The 17354-nt window shown below is 40.0% G+C and overlaps 2 protein-coding genes across 11 annotated transcripts in view; one reads left to right on the top strand and one right to left on the bottom strand.

Moving 5' to 3' along the window:
- Window positions 1-10704, bottom strand: part of sipa1l2 (signal induced proliferation associated 1 like 2) — a 113704-nt gene extending 103000 nt beyond the window's left edge. For all 8 annotated transcript variants that reach the window (XM_069179720.1, XM_015362612.2, XM_015362613.2 and 5 more), the window contains exon 1: window positions 10569-10704. The gene's annotated coding sequence lies outside the window, so the exon portion shown is untranslated. The remainder of the gene's footprint in view (window positions 1-10568) is intronic.
- Window positions 10705-11797: 1093 nt separating this feature from the next.
- On the top strand, window positions 11798-16802 carry map10 (microtubule associated protein 10). 3 transcript variants are annotated; one of them, XM_015362573.2, is made up of 2 exons: window positions 11798-11855; window positions 12141-16802. In XM_015362573.2, exon 2 carries the CDS (start codon window positions 12329-12331, stop codon window positions 14705-14707), a length of 2379 nt encoding a protein of 792 aa, XP_015218059.2. In that variant the 5' UTR covers window positions 11798-11855; window positions 12141-12328; the 3' UTR covers window positions 14708-16802. The 3 variants fall into 3 exon arrangements, 2 of the variants coding, with proteins under 2 accessions (XP_015218059.2, XP_069035968.1); XR_011182272.1 differs by having other exon boundaries at window positions 11811-11957; window positions 12141-12212; XM_069179867.1 differs by having other exon boundaries at window positions 11811-16802.
- The last annotated feature ends 552 nt before the right edge of the window (window positions 16803-17354 follow it).

Genomic DNA, 17354 nt, shown 5'->3' on the forward strand with positions numbered 1-17354 from the left:
ACATAACTGTCATCTCTCAACAAAGAATGAAAGAAAAATATTGTTTCTAAAAAAATAGAAAAACACTAGGTTGATAAGTTTATTTTAGCACGCATCAGAAACAAACCCCCAAAAAGCTACAAACCCACACCAATGAACAGAGTTTCACAGGTTTGTTTAACTATTTTACAATATAAAATCTAAAAAGAACATGTGAGAAACTTTGCAGAAGGATCAGGAAATTATGTACATTTCAGTCTCTTTGGTCACCGTCTGGTTATTAAAATCTACTGTAAGTAACAGAGACACAATCCTCTGTCCGAGACCTTCCTTCATCATTGTTTTTTAAGCAGTGGAACATACTCTAATTTAAAAGTCAAGTAACACAAAATACAAATCTCAGTATTTATCTAAAATGCACCAACACCTAAGTAATAGATATCTAATTGCAGATGGGCAAACAGAAATTCAAAGATGACTACATCACACCAGCTTTTCATTAATTTGTCTGATGTACAGCTTAACAGATGGTTTTAAAGTTAAATTTTACTGACGTGTATCACTGAATAAATTAAGAAAAATTCTGTGAATCCCTTATATGCATGCAGCCTGAAGCACAAATTTCCTTTAACCAGACAAGGTAAAAATGTGCTAACATTTATCAGAATAAACAATGCCCCAACATTACTTATTACTGAAGTATGTCATCCTCAGTTTTAGATTCTGAGTCTGCACTGTACAAATGAAGAATCCAAAGTCAAACTTAAATTCATTTTACCAGTTTAAAAGCTGAAGAACTAGAAGTAAACTAGACTGCACCTAACTACATATGCCAGGCTCCCGGGCAGCCTGTGTTACATGACATTCAACCAACAGTTTAGGGGGAAACTGAAATAAATTGAAATACTGAACCGTGATGTATACAGAAGCAATTTTCAGGAAATAAATCACTGAACCATGATAAGTTCTGGAGGTGGCAAGGCTATGCAGAACCGCAGGCAGCATTTTATCAACCTTTCACTTTGGATGTTGGTAAACTTCAGTTCAAATTCAGAAAAAAGACCTGTGGCAATTGCCCCAAAGGGTACAGTACCAACGGTTTTTCTGAATTGAAATCTTTGACGGAGGATAGAGTGCAAACAATAGGACTCCCACATTTCTGGAATCAGCACAGATTTCCGCGAGGCCTGGTGCAAGCACATTCGTTGAAGGGTAAAGAGAAGGGGGAAAATACCACTTTTCCAATGCTGCTGCAGTTTAAATACTGCAGTATAGAGGGCTTCACTTCCAATTCAGCCACATGCCAAACGAACATGAAGTCCAACACTGAAGTGCGTGTTTTAAAGACAAGACAGAAACAAGATATATACTGTAGATACTGTAGGTAGTGTAGTCTTGGTGATCGACAACAAGTAGTAACTACAAGGAACAAACTGTCCCAGCAAAGTCAACAGAGAAATTAAAGCGAGTTAGCCAACATAAGTTTTAATTGAGGAATTACACAAGCCAGAAATGCATAATGTTTTGGTGTATTTTGCTGAAATTTCCACTGTTTCAAAATGCCACTTGTCAATTATGACACCACTGGCTTTAGGCTCTCAACAGCAAGCTCTGTAACACTCTACAGATGAACTGAACACAGCAAATAATTAAGTACCTTACAGTACTCAATGTGCTTCCCACAGAGGGTGGGAAGTCAAACATTTCAAATAAAAAAATCACAACGAAAAGAGGCTAAAAGCATAATACAGTAGGGTGAAGTCAAAGTGCTGTAATGGATATTTAGTGTACTCAGAAAGAGGTCTGCTGTAAGAGTTCCAGGCATACTCTCTTCTCATTAAACTTTAGATTTTAGAGGTTTTACAGTATAATAAAGGGATTTTAAATGATTCAGATTTTAACCTTGAGCTTCTAGAGATAATGATCTACAACCAAAACAAAGCCAGCAACTCCACAGGTCTTCAGTTTTTGAGTTCAGTGTTTTGACTGTTAAACCTCCTATTTCTCTCTGTTCAGGCATATTCTGAGTAAATTTCTGCACAGCATGGGTCCAGTTTGGCCTCCCAAGAAATAACAATTTCCCATCAAAGTTTCGGAGACTACAAAAAACAGGCTGAGACAGTGCACTGTAATTTAATCATTACTAAGAACATCTATGTGGTGAGGAAAACTTGGACTGAAACAAACAGTGATGCAGAATTTTTTTTATGTTAATGTTGTGATATTCAGCTCAGTCCATACCCCAACCCCCTGCGCACAATGTGAACAGCATTATAAATCTATGACTTCCAGATTTCTTTCTATAACCATAACATTTACACCTACTGGTTGGTACAATCTTGCTTAAAGAGAAGGAGTATGCTGAAGGCTAAATGTATGTATTGTATGTATTATTATTATTGTATCATTCGTTACACTGCTGCATTACACTTTTCCTGGTAGCATGACAAAACAAAGGCAAAAGTTTTGTGAAACTTCACAGAATAAAAATGATCCCTACTTTCAGAACTTGCACTGTTTGCATTTCAACAGCTGTTTCATGAATATATTAAACTGCAAAATGCCAGCAATAAAAACACATTGGGCTCACCAGCACGTTGTTGTGATATTCATCAAAACAATCAGTAAAACAAAGCACTTACTGCATTCCAGCACTAGGGTGTCAAGGCTGTTTTTGTTTGTTTTTTTTGTACAAGAAGCCATTCAGCAAAATCCAGAGTCATGTGCAAAACAGCCTGAAGATACACTTTTAACATCATTACGAATCCCTGTCTTCCAGAGGTTAAGCACACAGTTACACTGAAGATCTTACGCAAACAGCAAAGTATACATAATTCAATGTCCTGTGATTTCAGATTTCAGAGAAACAGCTTCATTTCCTAAAATGTTACTTAATGCAAAGGAACACTGCTACCTTCAAGAGGTCCAAAAAGTACTGAAACTACAGCTTAATTCCTTGAAATAGTAAGACAGGCATATAGATACATACTACCCTATCAAAGCAACAAATACTGTACAGTTGCAATACATTATAGCATTGATTCAACATAGTTGTTCATGGAGATATGTTACCACCATGACAACTCTAGCTGATGTATTTCTGCACAAGACATGGAAGTTGTTCAATTTCCACTGGCATGAACTGTATTTCTGTTGGTAGGTTTTTATTAACCACAATTGAGATTGTCTGAAATGACACATTAGCCGGGTCTGCTGTTGCTTTCAGCGACATACCAGGGGTGCAAAAACCAACAATCATGTTGCTTACTTATGTAATTTGTCTTTTCCATAACATGAAGGTAAGGCCTGGTCTGTTACTACTTTATAGTCCTCAATATCATGAAACACACCAGGTTCTATGCAATACTCAATACTTTGGACAAGAGGGGTCACATGTAACATGTCACATGCCATGTTCTAAAGTTTAAATAGGGCAGTGAGTACATGTGTTTTTGTAAAGTTAGCGGAAACATTTCCATATCTTTGGTAAAATGTTTTCACTATTCCACAAACATGGAACTGCAAGTTCTGACTAAGTAAGCAACCATAGCTTTCTTCCTTCTTCCATTACTTATTATAATTTGGGAATCAGAACTAATTGCCACAATTGCTACCCTCCTCAAAAAGAGTGTACTAATGTCTGGCATACACTAGGCAATATTCTGGTGTTTCTTCTGCATACAACGCTGATCCACCTATAGGAACATCACAAACTTTCATAATCCTGCATCACTAAGAACTGAACAGGCACATACAGTTCTGAATTTTCCCAGAGCCTCATGACATGATTAAGCTATGGGTTTATTTCCTAGATCTCCAGTTAAGAAACATTCCTGTTCAAAACAATCTGCTTAATCCAGTCTGCTCCAGAAAACCATACTGATAACAAAGAGACCGATTAAAGCTTAAACCATTCATCTCACTTTCTTGAGAGGTTAAAAAAGCAGGGTGTTGGGTGATGAATGTCGTTCCAATTAGTCTACCACAAACAATTTCTTGCAGTCGGCTTCATGTCTTCAAGTCTTCCCTCTGCCACTGAGAGTAAGAAAGTCATGGCTCAGGGTTAAAACCACTTCCAATGGCAGACCCACCGTCTGGTGCAAACCTGTTCAGCCACATTGCAGTGTCAACTCTCACTGTCCCTTCTGCTTCAGTTGTAACTAAAACCACAAGAGGTTAGAGGAGAGTCTCAGACACACTGTCCCAACATTTACACTATGTTAAATCTGGAGTCTGGAGGTCCTTCTCAGTTACTGTGCTTTCAGTGGAAAGACCCTGAGGAGTGCCTGGCTATCACTTCTCTAGGCAACAGATGGCCCAGCTAATGGAGATTCGTTTCAGTGGAGCAACATTCCCCCATTAAAACAATCCCACCTCCCATTTGTATTTCACATACAGGAGATAACAACAGTAAGCTGTTGCCTTGGCAATCGAGGGGCTAACAGAACAGAAGAGACCTTCTTAAAACATAGATTTTTCACCCTGCAGATGAGCACAGAGTGTAAGGATTCTTTAGTTATCTGCTGTCTTCAACTAGTAGCCTAGATAGACAGGTACACCATCTTTATAGAGAAGCAACAAAAGGAGAAATTTATACAGAGTTCCCCCAGCAGCTTGGGTCTTGAAGACCTCTTGGCAATACCTAATACACTTAACAATACATACAATGCTGTAAAACATATGTTGCAAAAGACGCCGTCTTGAAAACTTTGTATCTCTGTAAGAGTGTGACTTGATGACTGGAAAGCGAAGGATTACTACAGATACAAAATAAAACTATGTGCTCAGGAAGCACAAACAAATTCTTGGAAGCTGCATAGAGAAACAGTTCAGATGTACAGTGTACAGACAACGTGACCGTGTCATGAGAATGCTCCTTCTGTAGTTTCTTACTTTCTGTGAGTACAGTACATCCTGAAGCACAAAGAGTCATGTCCAAATTGCCCTGCACCTCACATTACATCCTGTGAGTAGTGTCAGAATGAAAATATAATGCAAGATGTTTAAATCATCATACAAACAAACATGCAATTCCAGCATATTTCTTCCTTGCACATTGCAAAAGCTAGCCTATTAAGTTGTGGGTCCATTGTCCTAGCTAATCAGCAAAATAAAATGATAAGCAATGGTTTCAGCTGCATCCTAATCTCCTTCATGTGGTTTAGAGTTAATAGCACATAATGGTTCATTTCTTGTCTGCTCTTACTAATACACAGCATAAGTAATTTAAATGTCCTTGAGAAAATATGACCACACTTGTAATTGAAAGAAAAATTAATACTGACTAAAAGGCAAATATCATTCCATTAGTGTACACTCCAGGGAGAACAAGCTGAAAACAGAGAGAGAAAACTCATGCAGTAACACAAAGGAGGTGGCAGTAGAACAGCAATCAATCAATCACAAAAATCAATCACAAAAACTGCTGGGCACTGGAAATAAATAGTGTTGAGCTGTCTGAAACAAAATGTCTATAATTAAATAAACTGGCAGCACTTCAAGAGGGAGTTCAGCAACATCTTGCTCAAAAACCATTTCCAGTTTTTAAACCTTACCATTTACAGCTGTGCCTGGTCCCTATACTATAAAAACACAGCAAAAAGCCACTCTAAAGGATGCTCACCTATCAGAATAACCTAGGGCTCCATGAGGATACCGTAGAATTTGTACTATACTGACAGGTGTTTTCCATACTCAGATAAAAGGCATTATCTGTCCATACAAAAAAGGCCTTAGTCTCCCAGGGTACAATTTAGTAGAAAGAATATTGATTTTACCATCTGAGGGTGTCAAATGCAAAGGATATTATGAGAAAAGTTTGATGCTAGTGTATATTTCTGTTCTTTCCTGATTGTAAGGGATATTATTGAGTAAACAAGCCTAGAAAAATGACTAATCCTAGTCTCACTGTGTACTTGCTAATTTTAAGTGTAGGTTCTTAGACTAAGGGTTAAGTGCAAGGGCTGTGTGCACAAAGACAAAATGGTGCTAAATTACTAGCTATCATTAAAGGAAAAATAAATACCATGTACAATAATATACATGCTGGGCACTGAAAGATAGATCCAGCCTTCTGCATGGTTTAGAAGGCATGAGTTACAAATTATGAAACAGGCCCCTAGACTGTTATTTTAACAAATGCTTGCTGTCAAAACCAGCCAATCCTCTTCGAAATAACCTTCACCACTTAGATTCAGGTGTTTTGAAAATATTCATCAAAATCTGGTTCATTGTGAAGCACTGCAAATAAACCACCAAGGACTCTTTACTCACTGATGGGAAGCCGTTTTCTGGCACCAAATGCCAGAACGTGTTTGTTTGGTGGCTCACATTACAGCTCCCATAAAACTGGATAAGATGCATCTGTTTCCACTCTGAAAGCACAGAGGGGGCTATGCTTTCTGGACAGCAGAGGAAACTTATTTCTTTTCAGTTAAACAGATAGTGAGAGATGAACTGGCATTTATTTTTAAGTTCCCGTAGATATTTTTGGTGGTTTTCTTTTTGTGTTTACGACTGCAAGCCACCGTTCCAAAGGTGTCATTAACTTTCTCTCGGTAATTAATAATAATAATTGCTTACACTTATATAGCGCTTTTCTGGACACTCCACTCAAAGCGCTTTACAGGTAATGGGGACTCCCCTCCACCACCACCAATCAAAACAAATTTACGCAAATTTACACAAATTTGTACTATTGTGTAAAAATTTGCAGACTCGTAGCCCACAGTACAATCGGGAATTGATTCCTGTTGCGCACGTCCAGACCACTTGCGGAAATTGTTACTGCTACCGTGATGTGTGGTGACAAGAGACGGCATCTCTCAAGTAACTGATACCTCTGCGATTACACGGTAATCGTTTAAGTTTTCGTTTCCTTTGTGCTCACTTCCGACACGAATTTATACAAAGACAAGAGGCAGCCAGCTACAGCTAGCTCAACTTATACCCTTTAGAATATTAATAATTAATAGAGCAGAAGCAAGAGGAGCTTAAAAAGTCTTTCCCTTCTCCTGCTAGTGAAGAAGCTTTGCGAATTGATCTTTACATCCCCTGACACTATTTTCAACTTCAAGCGTGAGAAGTTTATGGGCTTTCTTATCCTTTAAACATACTTCAGAACATCAAGACATTTTGGCAGAGCTTGCTTAAAGTCTGTATTGGTACTATCCTCGTTTCTAAAACCCATTATTGTTTCAGAGTCTTTGCATGATGCAAAATCTGAAAATAATGTAATGATCCTGTGATCAGTTATGTTGTTCATTCACTTTTAATGAATATTTAGATACCTGTTCTGTCCTGCTGTTATTATTCCTATTATTACTTATTATGGTTATAATTGACTGTCTACATTGTGTGATGTTGTCTGTTTAACTATGCATGTCCTGAGACTTCAGAGCAATTAAGAATCCCAATCTACGTGTACATATGGCAATAAACTCCTCTGTACCCTGTCATCTTTTCATTTACTTGGAATATGAAAAATAACTTATTTTAAATAGGTCACTACAGTACATATTATATTCATCCTTCAAATATTCAGATCATTCTTTGTGAAAACAGGAACCAGCAATTGCTTTTAAGCAAGCTGAATTGGATTTCCTTTGTCTGGCTTGTTGGTGAACTGCAGTAGAAATTAAAACTTGTTCATCGTGCTATGAAGATCCTTAGGGTATTAAGTAAAGGCGTCTGCATGCAGGTAAGGAGGAATTGGGGGTTAGTTAAGTTAGTTAAGACACATGATGAAAATCAAAGTTAGAGGCACGTTTTCCACATGTGCCATTACTCACACTGCTAGATCTTAGGAGCTTCAGGATACAGATAAGCATGAAGAAATGAAAAGGTTAAAGTTTTTCTGTTTGCCTTGAGAGGACAATCATAACCTATCATGTATTAAGTCAGTCCTGGTCATCCTGTTTCTTGGTGGTTTGGGATGCTGTTGCTGTCTCTTCACACTGCAGAAGCCTGGCTAACATTTTGCCAGCACTGAGCATTGCAAGGGCTTTAGCAGCTCTGCAGCTCCAATGCAACCCATCACATTTTAGCTGTTGAGCTCTATGTGTAGATTCCTTATGGTCACATAATTCACCTGGTGCCAGAGGACTGGCTTGTCTACAGGTTGTCAAGTTCTCTTTAAGGCAGCAGCAACCAGAGAGCTAACTGAATTAAACCAGTTAAATGTCTCCAGTTATGTCAGTAATCTGCTGGTTTAGCTTGCCAAGAGCTGAACTGAAATTAATACTGGAAGAAACACAGAGACAACCCAGACTCGAGTTGAACCAGAGCTGAACACACCTGCTATAAAAATGCTAGGTTTAACTCAAGAGCTCTGGAGGGCAAAGTGGTTGAGCCAAGTTCACGTAGGCTAGATGCCACTGATGTGATGCTTATTTGTGCGCAGATCGAGCACAGGAAATAGTAATAGTGGAATCAGGATGGATTAAACTCTACACCCGTCCCTCCTAAATCTCAAGGGGTGCATCATTAAATAAACAGAGGTAGACATACGGCCAGCAGCCGAGACAGAGCCTGCTCTGTCACCAGACTTCACTTTCACCGCCACCTATAGAACTGCCTCATCGCACAACAATTTCATTCAAACTGAGACACCGAATACAAATTATTGTTTAAAAAAAAAAGCACGACACTTTTTTTTTTTTAACAGTTTCACCACAGCCCTCCTCGTACACATCCCCCATTATCAACGTTTCACGTGTCGGAGCAGACATTCTTCTAGGTCGCACCTCTAGACTAATTGAAACGAACCGAGCGCGTCTAATAAAGGGCATGACGTCACAGGTGCGGGGCAGGCAGGCAGTCGGCTGCAGCTGGGGGAAAAGTTATCGAAACTGAGGCAGGAATTAAACTTCAAAGGCACCGAAGCACAAGGGCTGAAACGCATGACGTATCGCCGCACAGGTCGCACCTCAAACGTCGACCTGATATTCCTACCAGCTGTTAGTCGGGGAGTTCCCACGGTTATTTCGCATTACCTTAACTACACAGAACCGATTTTTCTGGGGGACAAAGAATGTAATAAATTGATTTCTAAGAAACGTTTATTAAAAGAAGCATTCGAGTCATAAATAATTCCTTTCAACCAACGTTAAATAAAACACAATGATACAGATTCCTGAAATGCAATTTCATAGAGAAATGAACAATATTCAAATATTAAAAAATATTAAAATATTAGTATTATCACCTTGCATTTAACTACAAAACAACTGTTTTGAATCATTCTCCAAAAATTGGGCTAGTCGCAGGTCAGATTTCTTTGGTATTGGTTAAACTATCTGTAATACCTTCCTCCCTGTCAATTTCACAAATAAACACGACTACAAGACACACTGGTTTTGTGCGCTAAAGAAGTTTTAAATAACAGAATCGAATGTGAAAACTGCTGTAGTTTCCTTTCGTTGCTGCGTTACGGAGCCGCAAAGCGGGGAAAATATTTTAGCTGACAGAGTGTACAGAGACATACATGATTGCACTACTTTTAAAGCTGACAAATTTTGAGTCGGAAAAACTCAAGTAAACACTACACAATCCAAAGGTTCAAAAAAGGAAACACGGCTTACTATAGCTCAGTGATGTTTCGGATACAGATATGTCGGTACTGTCTACAATAGCAGTTCACAGAAAAATAAAAATCTAATTCTCATTGCAAACCAGATAGCGTGAATAATAAAATACAGCTCAGACCACTGCAAATGTGAGAATGCTGTGTTTTAAACATCATTTAAATACCCCCATCAATTTAGTCAAATCTCAGAGAAACAAGCTGGCAGTTCTGTCTCCTGCCGTTTATATCCCAGGGCGAGATCCACGACAGAACACACCGATGAAATGAATACTTTCAGCGCAACAAAAAGAACTGCACAGGTGTACACAGCACTTTAATACATATACACATTTAAAAAACAACTTCTGTTTTCAACTCGATACGTGGTTCTGTTCCGCGCCTGATTTCCCGAAGTATTGGTAATAATTCGTGACAATCACTCGCTGGATGTAGGGCTCATGTTGGTAGAACTCGCGTCTGTTGTGTGCAGTTCCACCACCACAGTACTGGTATGAGTGATGGAAGAAAGACACCTAGTGTTGGAGTGCGCACATTGCTACCCGAATCGAAAAAAAGTTGCAGGTCCGAACTCCAGAAAGGTATTTCTGTGCGGCGTTATCTACAGACTGTGAATGGGTTAATGGGTAATATGTCAAAACTGGAAATATATGACATATGTCCTTAGTCCCAGGAGCTACACATGCAAAACTAAAGCAAACTAAAGCAGTTCAACCTGGATTTCTTGAATAAATAATTCCTAAATACAAACGATCTGCTTCACTATCATTCCTTACTAATATGATCGTTATTGATATTGTTAATGACATATTTTTAGGTTGATATATAAACTACAGTAAATCACCCCCATTACTGCGAAGTGAACGTGTGTCTCTCTTTCACTGGGATTGTCAAAGCAAGTCCCATTACCCCAGCAACGCAGGTAAACTTTCCATTAATTTCGGCTTCAGCAACACGGCTTTAAAGATCACTTTCAGGAGCAGATAATCGGGGTTCTCAGCCTTACCTCCTAATGCGTCCAAAGACAATGCCATGATGCCATGAAATCACAGGTCTATGTGCAGATTATTATCCTCTGGGCGCTGGCGTGTTCCATTGACGGTTCTGTGTGCCTGATGTCCTGCAGCCACAGTCCCACTCAGTCTCAGTACTTCATCCAACTGAAGTCTTTTCTCCAGCGGCGCTGACGCCAGCGACCGGTGCCCCGCCTCCGTCGCATGCTGATTTGCCAAGGGCTCGAAGGCACCGCCCACAAAGCCTCTTTTTATGTGTCCGGCTTAATGCCAATCATTTTCCTCGCCTAACAATAAGAATAATTCTGCATTGAATATGGGTGTATAGTTATTCTGCTCCGACCCTGAAAAAGTAACGGTGTCAATACTTTTTTTTTGTTATCACTATATTCATCACATTAAGCACCAGTACGCTCTGAAGACTGCAATAAAAAGACGCAATTTAACACAAATAATGTTGTGATATATATCCGAAATCAGATGGATCCATAAAGTAAATCTCATGTCATAATTTGAACTAAATGTAATTTTAATCACGTGGAGTGCTAGTGGCACCAGCTGGAATGTTTAAGAAAAAATAGGGGAAATGAACGCAAAGCTGGTACATTAACAATTTAAATCTAAAGTCAATGTTCTTTTTTTTGCATGAGGGACGTTGCAACCAGCCCCTAATGAAAATACACACACCTACTTTAATTAATTTTGTGAAATACGTTAAGTAAATATTTCGAAGGTACTGTAGGAATGGGAGATTAAAGAAGAGTGAAGTTGAATGTCAGTATTTACCTGCTGTGTACCTATAGAGATTATAAAGACAAAGGATTGACACAAACTATGGGACCTAGAATCTATGCGTTGTCATAAATAATATACAATCAAACTCATTTAAAAGAATAAATGATTTATTCATATCTTTTTTTCCGATTTGTGAAATAACACAAAGTCACAGTAGAGAATTTATTTATTGTCATATTTAAAAATGTTTTGTGGAAGCACTTCGCTATCCAAATAACACATTGAAATACCTTTAAAAACGTTATCCTCAAATCCTTCTTATTTTTCTTTCGTTCACATATAAACATACAAGCCCCTTACTCCTACCTACATTTTTAATTGTAATCTGCTCATTCCGATTAACAACGAATACGTTTTCCGATTTTTTTAAAAAACTACAACTCCCAGAAAGCTTTGTGTATTTCCGCGATGAAACATGTGACGGGGTTTGTTTCCTTGGTGCTACACAAGCTACTTAACGGATTGGGTGTGCTGTGGACTGCAGGGTACTATTTTTTGTTTTTACGAAATTGTTTCATTCAGTTGGACACGGATTTTAGGAATGACACTAATGCACTTTTTTATTTTAGCACATTAGGACCAACCAGGTCTGTATGATAGTTCGTATCTTGTTTTAATCCGAATGGCTAACAAGTCGGACAAGTTAGAAACACTCTTTTCATTCGAGGTCTTGGTTGAATACGTAAACCTCGACAGGGTTAGTCAAGGCAGCGTGGATCCCGCTGTAGCAATACGTTTACTGGATTTTCCAACCTTGATGATCTACCCAGGTGGCCGAGAGGAAGATGCGCAGCAGGACGACGACTCCGGGAGTGAAAAGGAAAACGAGGCATCACAATTTCTCCACCCGCCGCGGGGGAGGAACCGCGAATATCGTTTTAACAAAGGCAAGTCGTGCTTGTTTAAAATCAGGCTGGATTCGCTACACACCCATTTGTCCAACACGCCGCTGTACGCGATGGTTTTGGATTTGACGAAGGAAGCGCCGAAGTTAGTTGGGAGCTCCTTGATCTCCCTGGCGAAAACAGCCGACAGAGTGATGGCAGATGTCAGGCAGCACGGAATTTGCACCCCTTCCGCCCAGGGAGAGAAAGGGGTTTTTGCTGTAAGCAACTTGATGGGAGACAGGGTAGGCTGTATTTCCCTGGGGTTTAAACTTTTAAGTTTGGGGGCGAGCTTGATCCCGCATATTCCTGAAAACAGGATTCTAAAAACTGGGTCTTGTCAAGTGAAAGATCATACAGTTACACCTTCAGGAGACCTAGAAACTGGGGCTGACAGCATCCAGGTGACTTTACCGGTAGCTCCGGGCGACTCGTCCAGCGTGCTTCTTCAGAAGATGGAGTTGGAGGGACAGCACACTCAGGTGATAATATCAGAGCCAGATGCAAAACAAAGGAATGTTACTTCAGCTGGGACCCAGACTGACTTTGTGAAGAGAAGGCAAATAGAAACTCAAAGAAAGAATGTAGGCCTTGATAATGCAACAGACACTGCTGTATTTTGCCCTCCACCTTTGTACTACAGGTGCTCAGTGAAAGAACAAGACGAAGTGGACGCTGATCGATACAGGTCAGTCAGGGTAGGGATTGAAGCTCTTGGGGTGGAGGAGCTTTGTTCTGAAGAGGACGAATGTGCAGAAGAAAGGGATCTGCCTGCAAAAGGTCAGGCCTTGAAGCATACCAAGGATGGATCAGAACGCTCTGGAGCAGCACAACAAAGCCAGACAGCTCTGGGGGATACATTAAGACAGCTGCCTTTGCTCAATGCCCTGCTTCTTGAACTTTCTCTGTTGAGCAGTCAGCCTCAGCTGCCTCCGTTACCAGTCCATCCCCGTCTTGCCTGGTTGTACAGGTCTGCAGAGGAGCAATCCCATGGAGCTGTGCAGGAGATGAGGTCAGGATCACCAGCGTACACGTCCAGCACGTCGCAGACCCCAGTAAGGAAAAGGTCAACGAGTCCAGGGCTCAAGCAGTGGAAATTGCAGGCAAAAACAACAGGCTCCCTACCTATTTCCCCTAAGGAGAACGGCAAAACACTAAAGACAAATGCAAGTCATGAAAAGGATCGAAAGAAGGTCCCTTCTCCTGTACCTAAGAGAAAACTGATGTACGGACTGACAAACACACTGCGTCTGAGACTGCAGAAGACAAACCCTGATATGTTAATAAACCACGAGCGCCGAGAACGCTATAGAAGAAAGCAAATTGAGCTGATGAAATGTAAGAACAAGAAAAGTGGGAGGATGAAATCTAGACAGGCGCAGGAGAGGCAAAACCACACGCCCAGGGCGGCTGAGATACGTGATGCCGGCAATAGTTTGGATGGAAATGTGGAAACGCTGATCAACAGTTTAGATTTAGAATCGCCTCGGGTTGAAAATCCTGTGACGCAGCACAGAAGGAAGCAGCAAAGTAGTTCCCCCGTCATAACAAAGTTTCATCTACGCTCAAGTAACCACCCTGCTCGTGAAACCGTTTCCAACGCAGTTCCAAAACGGGGCAAAAAACCGGGGCTCGTGTCTTCTGAGAGCAGTGTGCATGTCCACATACCCAACGTGCTCAGCCAGGACCCTGACCACAGCGGTGATGAAACAGGCTTCCCTGAACCCAATGCAACAAGCCCTGGATTTCCAAGTTCAAGTTCCGATGGAAATATGAGCCCAGGAAGTAGTCGGTTCAGCAGCCCTGGACGGGAGTACTCGGATGATTTCATCGACAGCCCTGAGCCCCTTGAATATGTGGAAGATTTTTCTGGTCCTGAACCTTCCGACTGCCACTCTGCAGAGCTTAAAAACGGCAGTGAACCTGCTCTGGCCGCTCCGAGGGAAGACTGTTCGGATGAAGGCTCCAGCTCAAACAGCAGTTCCTTTGGAAGTCAAAGAGCTGCCGTTCCTCTTCCCATTAGAGCAAACTCTTCTCCTAAACTGTCTCTGAAAGGCACACGAGTCACCCGGCCTCGCCAGGGGACACCAGCCATCACTGAGTCCACAGAGGACAGTGAGCACGTTTCAGTTGATTCTAAACAACCGGGCGATGACAGGGGAACCCCTAGATCTCTTAACATTGTTGCCAAGGAAACATTTGATTCACAAACTTTACCAGGCTCCGGGAGGCAGTACGGATCTTTTGAAGGAAGCTACTGTATCAGTGACTCTCTAGGGAGCCCAGTAGGCACTAACGACACTGACCTGGAATTCATCGGACATGAAGTCGCATCACGTGAACTCCATGAGGAAGAGGAGGCAAGAGATGAGCTTGGCTCCTTAGATTTTGAAAACAAGTACCATCATATTTCAGAACTCGTGGTCAACAAGCTCCCTGGCTACACACTGTGAAAGGTCTCTGCTGATTTCATGCATATCTTCTGACACCATTATTCTTCCAGAACTATTTTCTCCAATTTGACTTTAATTACAGAATCCCCAAAGGTAGTAGTTATTGACATTTAATCAAATAATATTAGAAATAAAATGTAGTGATATTAATTTTCTTAAGTATTCATGGCTTCACGCAGTTCGGGTAGAATCTAAAAGAAATTCTTAAATGTTGTTTTTATTTACTTGGAAAAAAGACTTGGGCGTTTGTCTTGGATCCATGGAGATTTTGAAACAAAAATCACACAGAATGTACAAATACCATTTATGCACTGATTACTGTTGCTTACATTTTTAAGTAAAAGTTATATAATGTTTTTTTTATTTAAAAAAAAACATTTGAAAGCATCAAACACTACACCAAACTCACTTTGCTGAAAATCCTGACTGGGTCATGCACCCTGAGTAGGGAAATACTGAAAGAGTATTCTGTTGTGCTTCAGGCTGTTAGACCATAGAGGACAAGTCTAATTTTGAAAGCATTAATGTTTTTGTGAAGGTATCTGGTGATCAATGAAATTACATCTCGTTAAATAAAAATCAAAAATGTTACTAGTCAGAGAATAATTTGCCTTCTAGAAGATGTGTTGTACAAAGAGTTACTGTTGACATAATCACACCTGTAGCTTAGATACATTGACTGGTATAACCTGGAAGCAAGCAAGAGGTAAGACTCAATACACGCTCAGTCACTGCACCAGTGTGCTTTGACAATTCTGATTTCCCCAAATCCTGCAATATTTCATGAAACAATGCAAACATGATAATTGTATATCTTGGATTGACATAAATTTACTCCAAATACACAAATTAGTTCTGGATGCAATGCTGAGTGTTGTAAATTTTGTATTTAATCATTACGTTTTTCGGGTGTAAAGAAGTTCCTACATTTCTGTGGAAAACATGTGTTTGTTGAACATTGGCTGGGCTTGAGCTTTAAAGCTTTTCTAACAACATTTTAAAATGTGTTGCTTTGCCGTTTTGTTATTCCCTGGCCAGCACAGTGGCAAGACAGCAGTCCAGCCTTGCAGGCCTTGGGTCCTGGGTTTGATTCCAGACTGGGGCATCTCCACTGTAGAGTCTGCAGGTTCTCCCTGTGTCCTCTTATGTTTTTTTCCTGGTGCTCTGGTTTCTATATGCTGGCTAGTTAAACGCTGTCTCGAACTTTCCCTGTAGGCGTGTGTCCTTCCAGTGCTGTATTGTGACCTCCGTTTCCAGGGAAAGGCTCCACGATCCTTAAACCAGGAATAAGTGGCTTTCTGATACTGAATGGATGGATGTTCCCATTCCTGTTTCTTTAATGTCTGCTCTTGGTACAGTTGAACTATGCAGCGGGTTAATCATACAGTTTGGTGAGAATACACTTTATTTGTAAATACAGGATTTGCAAGAATGGGATAAACAAGAAAATGTTATTGGTCAACACCTTAAGGTTATATTGGAAATGGCTTTAGCATTCAACTTTAATGACCTGAAGATTTCCATTCTAAAATGTTTTCTTGCCAAAAGAACTGAGAATTGAGTTTGTCTATTAGCAGTTTTAATAAGATTTAATAGATTATTACACTATATTTGGCCCAGGATTTTTGATGGAATTTTGCCTGTAGCTGTAAGATCTAAGTAAGATGCCACAGGTAGTATACCGAAATATGCTGATGGCTTAATTCCATGGTTCTTTTAATTGCATGCATTTACAATAAGCATATTTGAAAAGGATAACTGTTTTTCACTTATGATTCACAGCGTGTATATATAATAACTCTCTGGGAAAGATGTCAGAAGACAATTCTCTCTATTCAACCTATATAATCTGTGCTCTGATAACTGAAAAATGGACAGCAGCTGACAATTCTCCAAAGGCTGACCTTTCATCTCTCTGCCTCATGAGAAACTGATAGGGTATTTCTGAAACAATACATTTTCTTTATTTTTGCATTTTTATGTGGGGAATAAATTCAACTTTTGTTTTACACAGTAGAATTTTGAAACAAGTTCTAATCTGCAGATTTAGATAAAATGTGAACGATGTGTAAATAAAACACTTTTCAGATTTTGACTTTGCACTTAATTGTAATAGTAAAAGAAATACTTTCTAATGAACCTGTTTTGCATTTCACACAATTGATGCATTAGATACAATGAAGATTACAATGGGTGATGCAGTATATTCAAAACTTATAATGATTGCCCTGTCCCACACAAATAATGGCTGAATTATGGCACAATATGTGTTGACCATATAGTTTTGTGGCAAATGTCTAATTTTAATGTAACAGTTGTTGAGGGTAGGGGTAAAAACTAAAAAAATATCGAATATATAGAGTCACACAAACGTCGTCTAGGTACTGTTTCTTTGGCAAGGCTGTGATGTAGGACTGCAACAGAATGGGTTCTTGCAGCATGTGTTTGAAATGTGGTTCAGTAATAAACTATAGGGCTGTGACTAACATCGCTTCAGCCCATCTGTTCTAAAATGAGTATTAAGGACACTTTTCAGCCAAGCATGACCTATGCTATTGATAGCCATCTTCTGTGTCTCAGCCTGGCGGGTGTTGTGCGAGAGAGGCCAGGCGGCTGTCTCAGTTTGTGAGGCTTACTGAAAGCATCT

Source organism: Lepisosteus oculatus, chromosome 17 (genome assembly GCF_040954835.1).
Source record: "Lepisosteus oculatus isolate fLepOcu1 chromosome 17, fLepOcu1.hap2, whole genome shotgun sequence".
NCBI classification, from domain to species: Eukaryota; Metazoa; Chordata; class Actinopteri; order Semionotiformes; family Lepisosteidae; genus Lepisosteus; species Lepisosteus oculatus.

What these genes read in the sequence shown, in the direction of transcription:
- map10 (XM_069179867.1), top strand. Translation starts at nt 11,993, where the DNA reads ATGGCTAACAAGTCGGACAAGTTAGAAACACTCTTTTCATTCGAGGTC.